The 21,810-nt window shown below is 26.3% G+C and overlaps 1 protein-coding gene across 2 annotated transcripts; it reads right to left on the reverse strand.

The window, feature by feature from the left end:
• Positions 1 to 12,205: 12,205 nt before the first annotated feature.
• LOC131169216 (reticulon-like protein B21) lies at positions 12,206 to 16,272 on the reverse strand. Of its 2 annotated transcripts, XM_058132070.1 has the most exons (9): positions 14,765 to 16,266; positions 14,593 to 14,655; positions 14,388 to 14,490; positions 14,203 to 14,277; positions 13,966 to 14,110; positions 13,823 to 13,892; positions 13,591 to 13,656; positions 12,630 to 12,752; positions 12,206 to 12,539 (listed from the first exon to the last, which is right to left on the reverse strand). In XM_058132070.1, the coding sequence occupies exons 1-9, from the start codon at positions 15,993 to 15,995 to the stop codon at positions 12,385 to 12,387; spliced, it is 2,031 nt and encodes a 676-aa protein (XP_057988053.1). In that variant the 5' UTR covers positions 15,996 to 16,266; the 3' UTR covers positions 12,206 to 12,384. The 2 variants fall into 2 exon arrangements, 1 of the variants encoding a protein (XP_057988053.1); XR_009142552.1 differs by lacking the exon at positions 12,206 to 12,539 and having other exon boundaries at positions 12,674 to 12,752; positions 13,823 to 13,885; positions 14,765 to 16,272.
• Between the last annotated feature and the right edge of the window lie 5,538 nt (positions 16,273 to 21,810).

Consider the following 21,810-nt stretch of genomic DNA (forward strand, 5'->3'; position numbering starts at 1 on the left):
TATGTAAAGTAGAAAGAAGAAGATTGTAATTTTATTTTTATGATAAATAAATATTTCGTAGTTTATGTATTTAATAAAAATGAGAAAAATATCTTTAATGGTATTACAATTATTTTACATTAAAAATTATTAGAATGACAATAGATGAGGAGGTACTCACAAAAATATGTTATCTGAAGTTAAACACAATGAATATTTTTGATATCTGAATTCGTCTTAAATTTAATTAAAATTTATCATAAACTATTTGAATCATTATAAAATTAGTTATTATTATTTGAATAATACTAAAGTTTATTTAATTTTATATATTTTAATTAATAATATACATAAAATATATTTTTATTAATAATTTATATATTAAATTTTAATAATTCTAAAAAATATTTAAATTCTATTTATTTAAATATATTATATAAAATTTATAAATATTATTATAAAAATAAATATTTTGTACTTTATTAAATATTTATAAATAAATTCGAGTAATAAATACTTAATATATAAAATTACGTTATTTTTTAAATGTCAACCTATTTTACACTATATTATATATTAATTGAATTTATCTAAATAAAATTTAATTAAATCAAACAATCATATATATATATATATATATATATATATATATATATATATGATTTTTGTAGGAAAATAGAGAACATGCAAATTCATATGCAACCATGTGAGAAGATCCTTAAATTCAATATTTGGATATGAATTTATTCATTCATTCCTTGGTGTAGGCTCCACGTATATATATCAACAACCTTAATTTGAAAATAGGCATTAATATAGTTAGACAAAATGGGGCCTTACCTAACAATTCTATCCTTATTGTGCTCAGTGCATCATTTTCATTATTGTTTAATTAATGTCTTTTTCCAACCCAAATTCCACTTTATAAAGTTTAATTATCACCTTATAGAATATATATATATATATATATATGAAATATTGCTCTTTCTTTTTAGATTATATTTATATAACATCACCAGCCTATTTAATTTTAATTCATTAAATATTGTTTATTAATTTACATCTCACATGAAATAAAAATGTTTCCCATATAAACAAACAATGTTAAATTTTTCCTGAATTAATTATTAATAAAATAATTTGTTTATAAAAAAAATTAAAACAAATAATTTTTTCTATATATTGCAACAGAAACTATTGTAGTTAAAATTATTTTTATATAAAATAAATATTTAATCATTATTATTATTATTTTTTTTTTTAATATAATATCATCTTAAATTGATTTGGGATGAATTATTTGAGATATATATAAGATTCGGATAAACTTCCTCTTCTGAAAATAATTTTTTGGTGGAGTGAAATTTGGTCCATTTTCTCAACATGATATGAGAGCATACACTACTTCAATGTTAAGCCAACCATAATTGTATTTGCCTGTAAATTTCATGTTGTTGATGTTCACATCTGAACACGAGAGGGATGTATTATCCCATATAAATTTGGGATAAGGGTTTTATGCTACATATAATACTTGAAAAAACCTCCTCCTATGAAGCTAACTTTTAGGATGAAGTTAGTTTTATTCAATTTTATTTATTTTTATATAATTAATTTTGATTGAAATTTAAATTGTGAGTTTCAAAATTTTAAAAATAATTTTTAGCGACAATTTATTTTTTTTTTTAAAGTTTGACATTTTGTGAAGCTCCGTTGATGCCATAAGATTCCAACTTCCTAATATGGTGTAAAATCTGTGAATAAATTATAAGTTAGTCTCATTTGATTTTAATAAGCAAATACATATAACAACTGCTGGCTCAGATTACTTTATATTATTCACTTTAAAAATTATTAGTGCACTCAGATATTTGTTTGATCAAAATTATATAACTTAATACAATAATTTTAATTAATTAATTCATTCATATTAGTGCGTCTTATATTTGCTTTATACAAAGAATGTCTCTATACAATTGCTACACACAAATAACTTACACAATTAGATTATAAAAATAATAATAATAATAATAATAATAATAATAATAATAATAATAATAATAATAATAATAATAGAAAAAAGTTAAAGCCATGCATGCGATTAGCTCAACAAATGATATATATAGTTGGGGAAAATATAATTTAGTATTTTATATTTTCGATCTTTTTAATTTAAGGATTGAAAAAAGTTTCATAATAAATGAGAAATGAATTATTGTGCCATTAATAAATTAAGAGAAAAGTAATTAACGCCGTTAAGTGCAATTACATGGCATTGATGTATTTTGCTACTATTAGCGTCATGTTTGATGTAGCATATGACTGTCAGCATATCCTAATAATGTGGTACTACTATCAGCATGTCACGTCAGACAGTGTGTTAATATTAGTATCTCATTTTAGACACTGTGCTGATATTAGCATTGTCACGTCAATGCAGTTAATCATATTAGCCACTGAATCCATAAAGTGCTAACGCTACGATAGTTTAATATTTGATTTGTCATAAAATTTTCTTCAATTTTTGAATTGAAAAGAGCAAAAATACAGATTACTAAATTATACTTTACCCAATATAGTTGTAGAGGTTATAAACGAATCCGATTGGATGGATTTAAATTATGAGTAAATTTTATTATATATTTTTATAAATTTAACTCGAATAGTTTCAAATTTTAGTTGGATTATTCATCATGCCACTAATTAGAAATTATTTCAAATTTGTTCAAAATCAATTTAATTATCAATTAGTTGCGATTAGTATAAATCAAAATATTAATTTTATTGTAATTCTAAAAAACTATTGATTTGCTTTAAAATTAATTTTATTTATAGTATGTGTAAAGAAGATTAAAGAAAAAAACATGTAAGTGATGATTCGCTAATTAAAAATCAAAGAAAATTTTATTTTGGGAAATAGCCAAAACAAATAGAAGGAGAAAAAAAATCCCTCTATTAAAAATCAACCTAATTATAGGTGGTAAATAAATTAAATTAGATTATATAAGTTTAAATTATTTTTTTTAGATGAGTTTATATTATGTCGCTTTGAATTGTAATTTAATTTAGATTATTTATCAAACTTTTATATATAAAAAAATTAAGTTAATTTACGTATTAGGAATTATTTTATATGAAAATATTGATTTTATTCATTTAATTTTGTTATTATTAAAATTTAAATTAATCAAATTAAATCTAAACTGATCATTTTCTAGTCGAATTATATAAGCTATATATTAAATTTACCATTAATTCAAATTATTATAAATTAAATATAAATTTAAAAAAATTATGAGTGATAAATTCTGATAACGATACATTCAGATGAATTAATAAATCAGGTAAACCAATCATGCATATTTTAATTTATTTAAAATTAGGGTTGTCTCAATCATACATAAATGATTATTTATAGGGTTAAATTTGTTTAAATAAAAAGTAAAAATATGATACAATTATCAAGAATAATTTTTTCAAACAAGTATAAGATCTGAATTTCTAATTTTAAAATCGTTGAACTTTATTTTTTTTAATTTTTTAAATAATTTTCAGATTTATATCCGTTTGGAATAGATGTAAAACAAATCATTATCAAATCTATCTAAATTTTGTGTATGGTTTTTTTTTTCTTTGAGTTATTATATATTTTTATTAGTAAGTTATTTTATTCTTTTAAAAAAGAGTACTATACAGATCATTTCTTTAATAGAAAATTTAAATTTAAAAGTTATTTAATAGGATTCATAAAAAGATAATAAAGTCAAAAAATAAAGCTCGTAGATCTTTTTTTGTATCTTTTAATATAAATAGTTATTTTTATTTGTTGATTTTTACTTATTTTTATACTCTATCTCTAATTAATGCTTTCCTATTTTATAAAATAAATAAATTGTTATTATAAAAAAATAAAATTATTTTGAAAGTGTTTATTTTAACTTATAATTTGGTCAAATTAACTTATAAATTTTAAAAATAAACTCATCTATTTCTTCATAATAATTTTTAAACTTATAAGTTATAAAAGAAAAATGTAAGCCGGAGAGACTAATTTTTCATTTTGGTGTTTATAAGTAAATTTAATTAAATATTTTATTATATTATCATCATTTAATTTTTAAAATCTTACTACAAATCTCATTTAATATCCTTTTAGTTATTTTAATAAAAAATATACATATAAACTATTTTTTACTAAACAAATCAATTATTTATCAGTCACTTATAAGTATATTAATCAAATACGTAACTGTTTAAAATTTTAAATGCTTATAAACTTATAATTACTAAATAATTATAAGTTAATTTTTCATAAAATAAGTCAAACACTGTAAGTTAATTTTCATAAAATAAATTAAACACCTTCTTAATATTAATATGGGTCGGGTCATAAAGGCAAGTTGAAAGAAGCGTGCGCGATAGGAGCCACAAATTTGAGAATAGAAGGATAAATTCTCTCTCTCTCTCTCTCACTTTAATGGTTAAACTATGCATTGATTCTTTAATTAAGGAGTGCTAATGCATAATTAATGCAACAAAATAAACTGATTACTATTTAGGGTCACTAATTAATAGAATAATTTAATGATGTATTTAAATATTAATCAACCCAAATTCAATCAAAAGCCTACACATATAGCTTGCTTGATTTCATCACTTTGTATTAAGAGTATATATTTAATCCGCTTCAGGCAATAATGTGATGGTAGGAGATGTCAAGAGTTCAAACACAAACTTTTTAATGGGTCATTAAATAACTTAATAATCAAATACTTATTTTATAATTTATTTTAATATTATGTTTTCTTTTTCATTATAAATTAAAAAAAATTCCTTACTAATGAGATTTAATTCAGTGATATTATTGAAATCGTATTCAGAACTGAAAAGTTTTTAATTTGAGTTTCCCGTTAAAATTAATTATAAAAAAAATTAAAAGAAAAATTAAAATACAAATTAATGTTATGATCCTAGTATGTAATTAAGTTATTGTTTGATTGAATGGATTAGGTTTCACATTCTTGCAATGAATTATTGTGTACTTTTATAGTACATACTCTCTTTGTATAAATTATGGACCCCACTTTTTATTAACATGAAAAAAATAAAATTTTATGTCTAAAGGAGCACTAAAACTTCAGTGCTCCCATCATTGTGTTGCACTTATCCAATTCCTTTCTTTGCCACAAAATAGCAGCACCAATAACAATCAGCCTCTGATCATATTGTAAGAAAACAACATCAATTAATACATATACCTAACTTTTGAATTTTCTCCTACCCTCTTATATTATACTTGTTAATAGATTTCAATTATTGTTCTTTGTATTAGATTTAAATTTAAAATTTTATATTTTAAAGATGATTTTAGTATTATTAAATTAAAATTCATTAATGATTTCAATTGGTTAAAGTCAATGAATATTTAGCTTAATAATTGATCTTTTTTCTCTGAGTTTCAACTCATTTTGCTGGATTTTGTATTGCCATAGTTGTATCTTAATTATATATTTTTTTAAAAAAGCTCATAGTTTTTTTTTTAATTGTAGTGAAAATTTTAAAAATTATTTTTGAAGGTTAAAATAGAGAATATTAGATTAAATCTCTTTATTTGTGAAATAATAATGAATTAAAAAATAATTGTGTGAATTAAAACTACAATTTAATATGAAATGAATTAATTTTATTTATATAAAAATATAATATTCTGATTTATAATTTTTTTACTCTATTTTTAATTAATAAAATATTTTTTATTTTTATAAAAAATTTAAAATAATTCAATTTTAAAGTTAATTTTTAATTAAAAATAAATATAATTATTTTTAAATATTAATATTTTAATTTAAAATAATCTATAATTATAAATTTATATAAAAATTATTAATAAATAATCTAAATTAATTTATAATCACATAAAAATATGAAATATATAACGCCAATCATATCTATTTGACTTTGCGTGTTTCTCACCACTAGTGTTAATGAAAAGATTAGGGACATGACAAGATGGCACGTGTAAAAAGGTAGTCCAAATATATTATAATTAATTAATTGAAAAGTGCATGTGAATGAAAATTGACAATTCTGAAATTTGCTTTATGAAAATTTTGCAAGAGAGACTGTAATAGACCTTATCTTGTTTCTTCAAGATAGGTTATCATTTTAGCCACTCTATCATAAGTTAAATTTCTAGTTTATTTTTTTAATTTATAAATTCAACTTCTAAATTTAAAAATTACTATAAATAAAAAGATTAATTTATATTTAGAATCAATTTATAAATTGAGACAAACCCCATCAAGTTTTTATTAAAGTAAAAGTAAAAATAAAAAATTAATAAATATGGCCAGGGTACGTGCACTTGGCAGATTCATCAGATGGTAAATAATTAATTTGATGAGGGAGTCCCTTACGCAACTAGGACAAGTCAATATTCATTTTCATATTAAAATTATGTCATTTTCTTTTGATTAGTAATTGACCTATCAAACCATCGCCCGCCAACATTTTGTCTTTTAATAATTTTGAAGGATTTGTTTGGCCCTTCAATTCTGAAGTCTCCATTTTGAGAGAGAGAGAGAGAGAGAGAGAGAGAGTCCACGAAGGCAACATAGGATGCAATCAATTGTGCATTGAGCGAGAGAGAGAGAGAGAGAGAGAGAGAGAGAGAGAGAGAGAGAGAGACCACGAAGGCAATATGGGTTGCCATCAATTATCCATTGAAACCCAAACCCATTCGGAGAACTTGCAAGTCCAATCTATTGAACCCAAACCCATTCGGAGAATTAGCAAAAATGACCTAATTTTCTTCTTGTATTTTAGCCCAATCTATTGACATTAGCCCATGTTTTGAAGGCCCCATATCTTTGGTTTATGTCCCAAATTTAGGATTGTGATATACTCCAAGCAAATAGCCCAATAAGCTGCATTAAACCATTTTCACAATACAATTTTATTTGACAAATTTTTTTAGTGGGACCCAATTTTATAGTTAAAATAACTATTTAATCAAATTTTTATTTTCACAAATATAAAAACATTTAGAAAAATACAATCTTTTGCTAACGGCTCGTGTAGACGTCATATTTTGTTTGGATTTTTTAAACAAATTCAAAAAAAAAAAATATTGATTTTAACTTTAATTTTTCAATTGTGCTTAGTTTTGATTTTGAGGTGGGATTTTAATTTTGATTTTATTTTCCCTCTCATTTCAACTTTAATTTTAATTTAATTTTAGTTAAAATTTGAAAAAGATAAAATATGAAAAAATTTTAATCTTCACCATCAATCTTTATATTTTAACTTTATGCCATTAATTAACACCTTTTAATATTATCCATCATTTTTTTAGGTCAATTTTCAATCTTTGGATTAAAGTTAGTTAAAGTAATTTGTACCTTTTAATCTAATGTCTTCATTTTGTAAGAATAAATCTAGATTATTAAAAAATAATAAAATAAAAATGTCTCAAATCAATTTTAGGAGTACTAAGTTTTGTTTCTATTTCTTTAACTATCTCTTTTATTTTTTTACCCTTAGATTAAAAGTGGTAAAAACAAAATTGTCCAACACAATCTCAACCATTCAATTTTTTTTTATCTCAAATCTCCACCCTTCATTGTAGGGTTTAAACTCCTATAAATTCATCCCTTCTATTGTTCACAAGGGAAGGCAATTTTGAGAAAGGATAAAAAAAAAAAAAAGCCTTTCAACAATAGCACTTCAGCCAAAACAGCATCACTTCTTCTTCTTAAACAACACAACTCTCCCAGCACAGCTAAAAAACAATACCAACATTTCAACCCTCAAAACCCAAACAGCTCCCTAACGTCAGACCTAGTTTCTCCTTTCCTTGATACAACTCACTCACAACAGCTTCCCTTCTCCATTTTCACTTTCACTTCACACATCTACAAAGCCCACTCTAGTATTACCTCCATTTTTTTCCAAAAGAGTGCCTCTTACCACTGCTATATCTCGCCCACCTTCTTCTAACCCATAGTAGAACCACAGCTCACCCATTTTAGCTCCTCACTCCCTCAAAACCATCACCATTTGCGTGGTTTACCTCTAATGAATGCAAATCAGGATCTCATCCTGACCCATGGTATCTGCTTCAGTGGTAATACCCGCAAGGGTTCATGTTCACCGATAGCTCTCTTATGCACCTGTTCAGATAGCCATAGACTGTTAAGAGTCGCTAAGGTTGCACCGCGCGAGGATAAGCTACCTAGGTAAAATTCACTCTTAAAAACCGGCTCGCAAAGGATGCGGGTTTATTAACCTCTCACCAAAGAGTTTATTAACTTCTCACGTTCCTTAGCGATGTGGGAACTAACGCAGACCCACTTCAATTATACCAACGCTTAACACAGACGCCATACCCACAAAGATTCCATTCTCAATCACATATGGAAAATATCTCCACCAGCTCATGCCTGAGGCTTGCTCATCCCCTTCGACGCCCAGCTAACAGCAGAGTGCTTATACACCTTCGTATACCCTTTGCTCTCATTTGGAGATCCAGCTATATCGTGGGTAAAAATTTTAGCTCTGTTGTTTCCTTTAGACAAAATACATCTAATGAGTTGATTTGTTGTTTTAAAAAATAGAATTTGCTAGTTTATGATTAAATGGGTATTGCTGGTTCTTGAAATTGGAGGCATAGCTCTATTATTCGTGGGTTCGGCATATATTGTTCAATTTATTAATTACTGGGCTTGAATATTTGGAGTAATGATCTATATCTCGTTGGTTCTGTTTCGAGTGTCCAAAAATCTGCCCTTCTTGATCTTTCTTTGGGTAGAGGCTCCTGTGTTTTGAATAGCATTTTTCAATAAAGAAAACATTATTGTTATATTTTTAAAGATTATCATTGAGTTTTTGCTAATGTTAAGGGTGGCATTTTGCTTGTTGAATTGGTACTGTAGAGAAAATTAGGCTGTAATTGATTCAATGAGATTGTGAGTATAAACTTGTTGCGTTAATTTGCTCAAGTCATTTATGCCTTTCAATGAGATTGTGAGTATAAACTTGTTACGTTAATTTGCTCAAGTCATTTATGCCTTTGTTTTTTCCCAGAAGCTAAAAGCATCTCAGAATATTTTTATGGGTAAAAAATCTCGATTTGGGTATTGATTTGAGTGTCATTCCATGGTTGCGAGAGTTGTGCTCTAACGTTGAGAATGTAATGAATATGATTTAGTTTTGCTATTGGGTATATAGTGATGTGTTTTAAGAGCTTCCATTTTGTTTCATGATAAATCTCTTTTTGGCTATATTGCATTTTCCACTCCTTTGATTCTTGTCTTGAGAATGAACTTTATTATGGGCATCTTTTGAATCATCTTCTGGAAATGTAGGATCTGTTTGTTATTTTATCTTGTTTTGTGCTTGATGGGTATGTATAATAAGAAGGATATTCACCCGTTTAAGAGTAATGATATACTTTATGTTTGGCTCATTACCCTCATATTTTTACTACATTATTAAAATTAATTAAATTTAATAAAGATAATTTTATATATATAACTTTTTAGTGGTTAAGAGCTACCCTTAAACTATTTTACTTAAATAGGGTACCACTTGGATTATCTAATTTAATAAAATTAATTAATTAATTAATTTTATTTTATGAAAAATGAAAATCTTTTTTTGTAGTTAAAAACTCCTTGAACCACTTAAATAGGGAAACATCCTTTCAATTATCTAAATTATTAAAGATTAATGAAATAAAAATATTTTATAAAATTTAGTGAAGTCATTTTACAAAAACTCATTTTTATTTTAATTGTTTTGTAGGGGGTTTCTTTGAGTTGCCTAAAATAGAATTTTTCAATAAAATTAATTTGTGAAGCCTCCTTAAGTTGTTAAATTTACGTTTCAAAACCTTATCTTCTAAATATGGATCCCCTATAACTTTTTCTTTTAAAATCTAATTTCAGTAAAGTAAAATATATAAAGATAATTTGTTAAATGGAATAGTAATACAATGTATTTAAATTCAATCTTGTTAAATTAAGACCTTACTTGTAACATAGGACAACCTTTAGACAACCCATTTCATTTATTGTATATGATGTTGGTGTTGAGAGAGAAAATGTATGAATAAATGTGTAAGTTAGAATAATAATATTTTGTGCAGATTGCATGTTCTGAAAATTGGAAAATGTCTACTCTTTAGGGAATTTCTGTCGAATTTTTTATAATTTATATATATATATATATATATATTTGATTTGGTCTGTATTAAGTCTCTTTTTGTATGATGTTTGATTTATGAATAATAAAATGTGTATATATACTTTTTAGTCTAATTGAATTAATAAGGGTTAAAATTATAGTTAATTAATGCCGATGATGAGGTTTTGATTTTAGTAATTGGGGTATCCACTAATGAGTCAAATTTTTTAGGCATTAATTGATATATTCTTTTTAAAAGAGGTACTAGATAAAAAAAATTAAAAATATTGGCTTGTATTAATTCAATTTTTACATAATTATTCAATTATGTTTAACATATGTATATATATTAGCTTATTTGAATTTATTTATACTAAGATTGTGGTTAATTATTACGTGATGAGACTTTAATTTTATTAAGTAGGGTACCTATTAATAGGTCAAATTATTTAGGCATCAATTGATGCATTTTTTCTAACAAGGTTACTGATTAAAAAAAAAAGTTTTTACTTGTATTATTTTTTTTTTCCTATAATTATGTTTAACTTATTGATAATAAAATGTATATATATATATATATATAAGTTTAATTGATGAAATTTTGATTTTCTTAAGTTGAGTAGTTGCTAATGGGTCAACCTTTTTTAAACCATTAATTGACACATTTCATTTTTCACAATATGGCTAAACCTTCAAAAATTTATCCATTTTAATTTCTATAATTTACTTTTGCAAATAACTCAATGTCTATTTTTATTGTTTTCACACTCAATTTTTTAAATTTAATTAAAGTTAATTTTTAACTAAGGAATTTCTGACCCAACTTTATTTTTCTGTCAAATTACCTCTTAATTTTTTTTAAAAAAAAAAATTAGAATTACAGTTCTCTCTTATAAAAATTCAAAATTTACAAAATTTACAAATTGTCAAATTTAAAAGTCTCTTTTATTTTTTCAAAACCATGTTATTTTAATTATTTTTTCATATGCTTTTTTTTAAATCAATATAAAAAAATGGCAACTTTTTGAGAATTAATAAAAAAATAAATAAAGTTAAAATTCATTTTAGGGTCATTTTACTTTTGTATTTGACTTAAAACATTTATATATTCATGGATTGATGTATTTTATTTATTTTTTGAACAAACACAATGAATTAATATTATAATTTAAATTCAATTTTAAAATTATTGAGGTTAATTTATTAGAGCACATTAATAAATCTACCTACTTTTTTGGGACGATTGTGGGGTGCTCAACACTTTATTTACATGTATACGTAATCCAAACCTAGATGGCAAATTTTTTTAAAAATTTTCATTTCTATGAGAATTAGCTGGCACTGCAAAATTTATAACCCATAACCTAGAGATACAATTTTGTCACAAACTCAACTTCATAATCCTACTTGAAAAATGCGGCGAAACCACCACATGATACTTTTTTACAATTTCCCCCTGTAAATAGATTAGCCTAAATTTTTGAGAAAGGTGGAAGTTTTGCCATCCCTCCTTCAAAGCCTCTGGTGACCAGAGTTAGAGCCTTACTTAATCTTCAAGAGCTTGTGTGTTGATTTGGGTAATGGAGTTTCTACTCTTCTATCTTCTTGCCTTGCATGAATTCATGGCAGGTTTCTCCTTAACTTTTGGCTCCACAGGCAGCGTGGTAAGGAAGAAGATTAGCATGCAGCGGCGTTCAATCTACAAGGGTTTAGCTTGTATGAGTTTGAGCTTTGCCTGTTGGGCCACTTAGTTGGGTTCGGATCTCTTGTGTCAGGTCTATGGGCCGACTTCGCCACTGCAATTGCTCATTGGGCTCTTTTAATGAAACTTTATCTTGGATATATAAAATTAAAAAAAAAAAAAAAAACCCCTAAATTTTGAGTGCTTAGATTATAGAAAATATATCCTTCTTTCAATTCAAGAAAGAGTTAAATATAATTAAAAAAAAAATTAAATTTAAATTAATTATTTCAATAACAAAAATTAAAATAAATAATTTTCATTCACATTCCCAACATTAACAAAATGCCCAACACAAAATGAGGAAATCAATTATTAATTTTTTAATCATAAGCTGCTCTATTGAGCTTGATAGCGTGTATATATATTGTCCCAAACAACATATTCACAGCAATAAACAGAAAAATAAAATAATAAAATAAAACTTCATATTATTTTCTATCAATCATATATATGTACTGAGTAAAAATTTTTATTTGTTAAAATTCTTTTTTATTTTTATTTACTTTCTCCACTGGAGCTTGTGTGTTTTTATCATCTTCATCTTCCATTACTGCATCATCGTCATCCTCTATCCAATCATATGACTTCATAGACTGTTGATAATATCGAACGGCCACAAACATCATAAACACTGCATAATAAATGATAGACAATGAAATCCAATAATTAAATTAATTATTTTATTGGGTAATATTAGTTGAAATGACGAGGGTGTCCTCACCTGCCCAAACACGAGCAACCATTGAAGAGAGATTCCATATGAGGGTAAAGATGGCCAAAGCAACGGCTTTCTTGTGCGAGCATGACTCCCATGCATCTCGAAACCGTCGAATCCAAAATTTAGCTTCACGTCCATTTCATTACACAAACGTTAACGCTTCATATTTACTCCACTACTACGTTGTTTGTCACTTATTAAAATATAAACTAAAACTCAATAATCATGAAAGCATCTAAAGCCTAAGTTGAATTTAAGAGCGTGACATATGAAATATTTAATTAATAAATTTAAATTTTAAATTTTAACTTTGGATATTTTAATTTGAAAAGCTTCAATATTGTATTAGAAATTAAATTAGGACCTTCTTTAATTGGAGTAAATAAATTAAAAAAATAAAATTTTCTGTGAAACACAGAAAAATTTATTATTTGACTTGGATTATCAAATTAACTTTTCAGAAAGCAGAGCATTGGTTAGTGTCTCAATTTCTAATATTATCTTGACAATAAAATAAAATTAAAAACCAAGGTGATGAGAATCCGCAAAAGAGAACACAAAAGAGATGCTGTGATGGGTCCTAAATTAGCATCCGAGATTAGGGATAATTGAGATCATGATGGATGATGGATTTGGACTCATGTAGGACCCAACACATCTATATCTACATCTACACTATGGTAGGTGAACACGACCGTTGCAACTTAAAATACCAGATACAGAACCTGCCTCCCACTACCATGTCTATAGGGTAGGTAAGAAATGAAATTAACCTGATGTGGTAGGCCCACCCAATGCCATGTTCCATCACCATGATGGGGTCCATGTTTGTTGGCGTTAGATTTAGATCAGCGAGTGAAAGTGTACATTAATTACTATGGTCTAACGGTATATTATAATAACTTAATCAAGACAGCGACAAACAATGCAAGAAGACAAAATTGCAATAAATTGAAGAATTTACCGTAACCAGTTAACTGTGTGGAGTAGGAAGAGCAGACTTTTGGTACAGTGAAAGCCCCAAAAAAGCCTGAGCAACAAGCACAACCAAGCAAGTTTCAGATAAGAAGTGAAATAAAAAGGTGGTGTTGCAGGGAATTTAGCAGTTTCTGATCATTCCAAGTTTCAGATTATTTTCTTCTTTTTTTTTTCATTTTATTTAGAGTGGAACTTCAACTTAAGCTCGAGACACATACCCAATTTGGCCATCTTCCAGATTGTTATGGAGCTGCCACACCTGGCGAAAACAAACAGCAGCACTGCCAACTGCCATTGTTACAGATCATCAAACTGTTTGTGCGTGTCTCAAAATAAAATTAAATAAAATCAGGCAAAATACCTTCATTGTAGTAGCAGGATCCCCAGAAAACAGGGCTCTGATTTTCAACAGGCACTCATTCAAATATGGCAAAATCAATTTTAGTAACCAAATTGCCTCTTCTTCACCCAGCACATGCCTTGTATCTTCTATACACATGGCTCCCCTGCATTTATAATGTTCACGAAAAGAAAATTATGGCACTAATTTAATAGTCTTTTTTCTAATCTTAAATGCTTCATCATTGATATTGATTACCTGTAAATGAGTGATCTAGACAAGAAAATGGCAGCAAGATATACAAGACCCAGATAGGAAATCACAGAAATAAAGCTGTGCAAGAAATGATCAATCAGAGTACAGTTTTGAATAGAGGAACAGTAAACAAAAGAAGAATAGACAAATCAGAATTGAATTCAGTGTTTAGGATTTCTGAATCTGACCTAATATTGATATCTTTGGTATAGGAGGAAGAGATTATGATGAATGTTCCAATTCCAAAGACAAATGCAGATCTCGATATGTCTCTCCACATTACTAAATCCACTGGGGAAAAAAATGTGCCAAAGAATTTGAGAGAATTTCACTAAAGAAACTGACGCAAAAGAAAAGAGGGGATTCAACTTGTTCCAAGAAATAAAATCTCACCCAGATTTTGCAGTTTGTCATGAGTTTCTGGGAAACTCTGGGAGTGCTCATTTGCAACTGGAACTGCAGACAAAAAATTTGTGATGAAACAGTAAGACTCAACATTCCAAACAAAGAAAATAACTCAATGAACAATAAATCCCATCAAAATGAGGAGAAAAGGAATCCTTACTTGTTGTGGGTTTTGAAAGATTTTGGTAAATTGTTGCTCTCCTTAAAGGAGGAGGCTGTTTATTCAGTGTTGAAGAAGTGGGCGCTGTTCTATTCCTAAATTGGTAAACCCTTTTATCTTCAGTCGCCATTTTCTTGGGCTTCTGTTCTTCATTCGCTATTTTCTTGGGCTCATGCTCTGGTGATGCTTTTGTTTCCAGTTCCTTGGTCTTCTCTTCTGGTATGTTAATCTCCTTAACCTCAAGGTTCTTCTTCTCAATCTCATTCTCCATTTTCTCATCCATTTCTTCCTCATCCTCGTCTCCATCTAATTTTTCATCCCCATCAATAACCACATCATGATGATCATCTTCATTATCCACCAAGAGTTGAGGAGGTGATTTGATGAGTGCCCCATTGGCTTCACTGCTGGAAATGACCTTGTCTTGGCACACACCAAAATCTTTGCAAGATTCCTCAGATCCAGCCTCCTCAATTTCAGGTGGACTCTTCTCAATTCTACTCACAGAATCTTCACTACCTTTAATCTGTGGTTCATCCACCGCTTTCTCAGGCTCTGATTTTACTTTCCTTGACTGAATTGAATCCCTCTCAATCCCACTATCAACTACAATATCTTTACCAGAACGATTTGCAGCATTAACTGAATCTGACTTCGATTTCCTCAATTGGGCACCAGATTCACCAACTTCTTTTATATCAGATCTTGTTTTTCTTATCTGAACTGGGCTTCTCTCATTTCCATCGGCAGAAACACCAATCTCCCTATTTACCTCAGATCTTCCTTTCTTGCTTTGAATTGGGCTTTTATCAATTCCATTGACTGACACACTTAGATCTTTAATTCCTTCAGATCTTCCTCTTCTAGCTGGAATTGAGCTTTTCCTGATTCCATCAGCGGAAACACTCAACTCTTTACACTGTTCCTCACAATTCTTGAGTAGTGGTGGTTCAGTTTTCCCTTTAGCTGCCTGAATTGGGCCATCAGTACTGTCAGACTTCCAACTCTTTCTCTTGGCAGTACTGGCCAATGTAGTACCAGATTGGCCTCTCTTGAGATACCTTCTTGAAGCATCAGCAGTGCCAGTCTCTTCAGGATTTCCATCTCCATTGACCACCTTGTTACCATTACCACATTTGACTTCATCAAGCTTCATTCTGGTCTCCCAGACAGAGCCTGCAACCACACTTTTAGCCCCAGCTCTTCTCCGACTGACATCCATTGTTTCCATTTTACTCTATGTACTGTCTCTGTCTCTCTCTCTCTCTCTCTCTCCACTTTCTTTCTTTCTGGTAATTGAGTACTACTGGGACATGGTTGTTAATAATAATGGATAACAGTCTTTAAGCTCAAGAAATGGCTGTTGGTGATGATGGGAAAGACGCTCTCTTTTGCTTTGCAAAGTAACAGAGAGAGAGAGAGAGAGAGAGAGAGAGAGAGAGAGAGAGAGAGAGGTTCGTTAGATGTTTCTCTGCTCTGCATTAAATTTTCACAAGTAAATCTGGTGGGGTTGGGAGGGTGATATATGTATAATTTTTTTTCTTGTTCTAGAGTATTTATTACTTAACCTTTTTGTCAAAGGATCTGTGTAATCACTGTAACCGAGGCCGTCCTCGAAGTCATTAGCGTCACATGCAATGCAAGTGAAGAAGCTGCCTGAATTTTGAGTTTTTTATTATTATTATTATTATTATTTTCTCTGAAGCCAAAGCCAATGGACACATGGTGTTAAAAACTGCAATTTTTGCGTTGCAGAACCAGGACTTGTGCCAGCCAAACCATGCACATACGCAATACAAGCCCCATGCCTGTCCACCGATCCAATTCGGACCAATTTTAGACGGAACCGATAATTCAAGACTTATCAAATAATAAATTGAAATTGAATTGGTTAACCACGATTTTTGTCTATTTTAATTTCTAGTTAATTCAGATTTAATTTTGCTTCGATTTTATTTTAATTTCAATTAATTTTTAACGATTTAGATTATAATTCAAAAAATAATTTGATTTATATAGCATTTTTCTAATGTTGTTATATTTTTAAAAAATAAAATTTAATTCAAAATAAACTGAAATCTACAATTCAAACTATTATTATTATTATTATTGTTAGTATTATTATTATTATTATTAACATTTTACTACTAAAAATGTAAGTTTTAATAACACTTTTTTAATGTATTTTATATACAATATTAAAGTAATAAATAATATTAAATTAATATAATTAAATATTAAGGTAACATATAAAATAATAAATAATATATATAATATCATATGTGATAATGTGATAAATTAGTGTGCAAATAATATTAAAATCTTTAAATTATAGATAATACATCACTAAATATTATTAATAATTTTTAATAATAACATATTTTAAATTTTCAAGAGCATATAAAGCCTATATTTTATTATAGTGTTTTGATATAGTCTCCACTTGCTAAAGATAAATAAAATTAATATGATTGTGGAAAATGTTCAAACTTTCTATCCAATGTTTATATTTTAATAATGGTGGCAAATGGATGGGTAGATGGATTTGGGAATTTGGAGTTTTATTTTAAATTGTGAATTATTTTGAGTTTTTATTTTTATTGGATGAGTTTAAATTGAATCATTTTAGATAAAAAAAATTGATTTGAGTTAATTATTAGTTTTGCATAAAAAATTATAATTAAATTTAATTTAATTTGTGAGTTGCATGTCATTTTTTAAATATATATATATATATATATATATATATATATATATATATATATATATATATTTTTAAAAAATAGTTCTATTCATTTAATTGTTAAATTAAAATTCAGGTCCATCATATTAACTTAAATGAGTCAATTTCGAATTACCCAATATAAATCATTTGTTCATGTGGTCGGTTCAAAAAAAAAAATTGAATCAAATTTGAATTCATTACAAATTTTAATTTTTTTGAAAATTTAATTTTATTAACATAATTTTCTGATTAAAATTCAAGTTGATGAAATTAAATTAAATTTAATTACAATTGTTTCATGTATAATAAAAAAATATATAATTATTTAATATTTATGTGGAATTATTTATTTAATACTTTAATGATTAAATACATATTTTATTAGGGATGACAATAGTTTAAGCTTCGATTCAACCAAACTCTAATAAAACAGGTTTTAGTAATATATAATTAGATTTAAAATGAGTTTAGATTTAAAATTTAGTATGATTCAGGTTTTAAATGTTTGATTTCTGTTACTTGAACTCATTTATATAAATATTTAATTAAATATAAAATATATATATTTTTTATAATAATATTTATAAACTTTTATATATTTTATTTTATAAAATAAAATTAAAATATTTTATGAAAATTATTAAATTTTAAAATGTAAATTAATTATAAAATTAAATTTTTATATAAATTATTAATTAAAATATATAAAATTAAACTAATTTATATATTTTTCGGATAATAACAATCGAGTTTGAAATAAATTTGAATAGTCGACAACAAATTTTAATTAGATTTGAGACGAGTTTGGATTTTGAAAATATTAATCGGGTTTGAGTTAAAGTATGGTAATTTTCACGTATACTTTACCCATTGCCATCTCTATATTTTATATTAAAATTATTAATTAAATATTTATGTAATCGTATAATTCAAGTTGTAACCGTGGTATGCTTATGGATCACAAACAAATTTTTGACCTAATAGTGAAATTGGTTTATAAATAGCTTTTTTTTTTAATATATTAGGATATATATAATAAAATTTATTTCTTCAATGTAAAATATTATAATAAAATTATTTTCTCATGCTATTAATAATTGCAATTTGACTTAATCCTAAAATTATGATACTATCTTATTATGATAATTTTTCAATTATGCCTTTTTTTTATTAATTAGAGACAATCAAAGTTATAATGTTTTAAAAATTCAAATTCATCTGATACATTAGATTAACATTAAAAAATTATATCAAAATATAGAAATTAAATAAAAGCTATTACTTTTTTTTTCTTGTAAAATTACTTTTTGGTCTAAAATATTTTTTTTACCAGAGAAATACACACAAATCAGTAATGGAAATGGGCTACTATTAATATCATGATGATTTTAATAGAGTCTTTGTTTCTATATAATTCATGCATACTCCACGATCGATGTAGAATCCCAAAAGACCAGTCCATTAGACATGCTTCACATAAGACCTCATCTTCACAAGATTAATTAATATATATTGTAATCTATGTAATTAATTAATAAAAGAAAATAAATGTTTTTGTTGATTATCATTTAATTATAATAATTATTGCTATTATTTAAAAAAAATAATTTAATTTAATTTAATATCATGGTTATAACTAAAATTTATAAAACATGTGATTATAATTATTCAATTAAATTAGAATACTATAAGTTTCATGATTATTTAACTATAGATTATCATACTGAGACATATAAAATATATCATGAACATATATATATATATATATATATATATATATATATATATATATATATATATATATATATATATATATATATATATGTTCATGATATATTTTAATTATGTGTTAGCAAATTTTTTTCTCCTGGAAAATGAACTGCGAATTTGTTTAATAACTTAAATTATAGTTGTGATGACTACAAGCATGACATAACTCACTATTTTCTTAATCTCATTAAGTTTATTGATAATTGATAAGATATAATTTACAACTCAACTCAACTCAACTAAGCTTTTATCCCAAAAATTTCGATTTTGGATTAAATCCGAAAAATGTATGCTTGACAAAACCACCTCAACTACTCTTCTCTCATCCACCTTAACATTCTGATAAGATATAATTTAATGATAAAAAATATAAAAGAAATTAAAAATACAATAATCACTCACTAATAAAAAGAGTGCTTGTCCTTTTCCTTTTAAAATATGGAATATTTTTAACTTTTTCATAGATCCTTTAATCCCAACACAAGGAAATAACGATGTCTCTTTAAAAAATAATAATAAAAAAAAGAAAAAAAATAGTAATGTAGCTATCCAATCATAGTTGAGTTGAGAAAAGTTAATTCCACTTATCACTATACTGTTTTGTTTCCCTAATGATTGTACAACAAATTAAAAAGAAAATCTTAATGCCTAATAAACCTCAATAGCCATCATTAGGATGGGAAAATTTTACTTATTCTTTCTTTTATAAATTGAAAAAAAATAATAAATTTAAATTTAATTTATTATAAATTTAATATATAAATTCATCTAATCCAACGTTTATTCTTGTTTAATATTTTTCTCCAAACATAAGCTGAACACTTTCATTTCATGGTCTTATTTACATTTTTTTTCCTCACAAAGTATTATATTGTCTAATTATAATTATACACAATATTACTAAATCGAGTTGGACTCTGCAAATTATATTTGGATCTAGTCATGAGTTTTGAGAATTATAAAACTTATTAGGGTTTTAATAATTATAAATATATTTCATAATTTTTATGTACTATTTCTTAAATGACAAGAACAATAAAAAAAGATAATATGAAACTTTCTTGAATAGTTAAAGCTTATTCTTCATATCATTCATATCAATCACTATAGTATGTGGCATAAATCATCAGAAGATAAGTTTTAGATCTTATTTAATTGGGAGTAAATTCAATAAGAGATTTCAATTTTCCTTAAAGTTAACAAATTTAACTTATTTTGTTGCCATTAACTTCCCAAAAAATAAATAAAGCAGGTTTTTTAGATTCAAGGGAAATAATTTGTTTACCCAATAGAGGTAAATTATTTCATGAAAAATTTACTTGTCAAGAAATAGAGGGATCGAACAAAATAAGGCCTTAATATCAATCTGGCTTCATGATAGTCTGACGGATGTAATGCTCTACAAAAGAGGAAACCTTTTTTTTTTTTTTAATGAAATTAAAACTTTGTTATTATTCTCATTTTTTAAGAAAAATAGAAAAAAATAATCATGGGAATTTTGTAGCGTGTAGGGCACGTGATATGTAATTATGTGGAGACGTTGAGCATATCAAGAAAATCTTCCAAGCCACCATCCAATATTCTCTCTCTCTCTTCACTTTCCGTTTGTCTTTTGATTTCAACAGATTTGCTCACAATTTTTTACTCTTTCTAATGTCAAATATTAGTATGAAAAGTGCACACTAAATCCCTTCAAAACAACTTTTATATAATAAAATGCCAATAGCAATTGTTTACAAACTCCAATATTCTTGATAAATCCCTTTCAAATTGATTAGGGGGGTGAGAATTTAAATAAAAAAAATTCATTAAATCGGCTTAATTTAAAAAATTAATTCAATTTTTTTAATAAATTAATTCAATTTAATTTTTAATTTTATAAATTTAGATTTTTCATTTTAATTTATTTAAAAAATAATAAAATTGAATCAATCTAATTTTTTTTACTCTTTCGTCTTTATAATTAAATTTTAAATTAGACTTAATAGTTAATAATATAAATTAAATTATGTTTAATATAAATCTAAAATATTTTTTACAACACCCCTAATTTTTAAATAATTATTTTATATGTAAATACTATTATTTTATTATATTAAATATTATGAAAATTTATTTAGAATTTTTCTAAATTTTAAAATCGGGTTTGATTTTCTTAAAAGAATAAATTTCATTAATTTTTAAAAATTTTATTTAAAGACCACATCACAATGCTAAAAATATATTTGGACTCCACGAATTTTTTTGAGTTTTTCGTAATTTTTTCGAAATTTTTAAGCCTCGTCTTTGGTCATAGGGCAGAATAAAAATTTAATTTCGGGTATCCTGAATCAAACCGGCCGAATTGAATTGAATCGGATCGAACAGATCAAATCGAATCAACCTTCTTTTTCTCCCCTCCTCTTTCTCCAGCACGCAGACGTCCTCCCCTTTCCCTTTTCATTTCTCTCTCCTCTCCCCTCCCCATCGCCAGCCACCACCTCCCCCACTCACTGGTGACCAACCTGAGCCCTCCCACGCCACCGGCCACCTCCTGGAACGCTGGAAAAAT

Source organism: Hevea brasiliensis, chromosome 13 (assembly GCF_030052815.1).
Source record: "Hevea brasiliensis isolate MT/VB/25A 57/8 chromosome 13, ASM3005281v1, whole genome shotgun sequence".
In the NCBI taxonomy this organism is placed as follows: domain Eukaryota; kingdom Viridiplantae; phylum Streptophyta; class Magnoliopsida; order Malpighiales; family Euphorbiaceae; genus Hevea; species Hevea brasiliensis.

What these genes read in the sequence shown, in the direction of transcription:
- LOC131169216 (XM_058132070.1), bottom strand. Translation starts at nt 15,995, where the DNA reads ATGGAAACAATGGATGTCAGTCGGAGAAGAGCTGGGGCTAAAAGTGTG. An exon ending in ACCAAAGATATCAATATTAG is followed by an intron (nt 14,278 to 14,387) that starts GTCAGATTCAGA and finishes TTTCTTGCACAG; the next exon opens with CTTTATTTCTGTGATTTCCT. An exon ending in ATCCTGCTACTACAATGAAG is followed by an intron (nt 13,893 to 13,965) that starts GTATTTTGCCTG and finishes TAACAATGGCAG; the next exon opens with TTGGCAGTGCTGCTGTTTGT.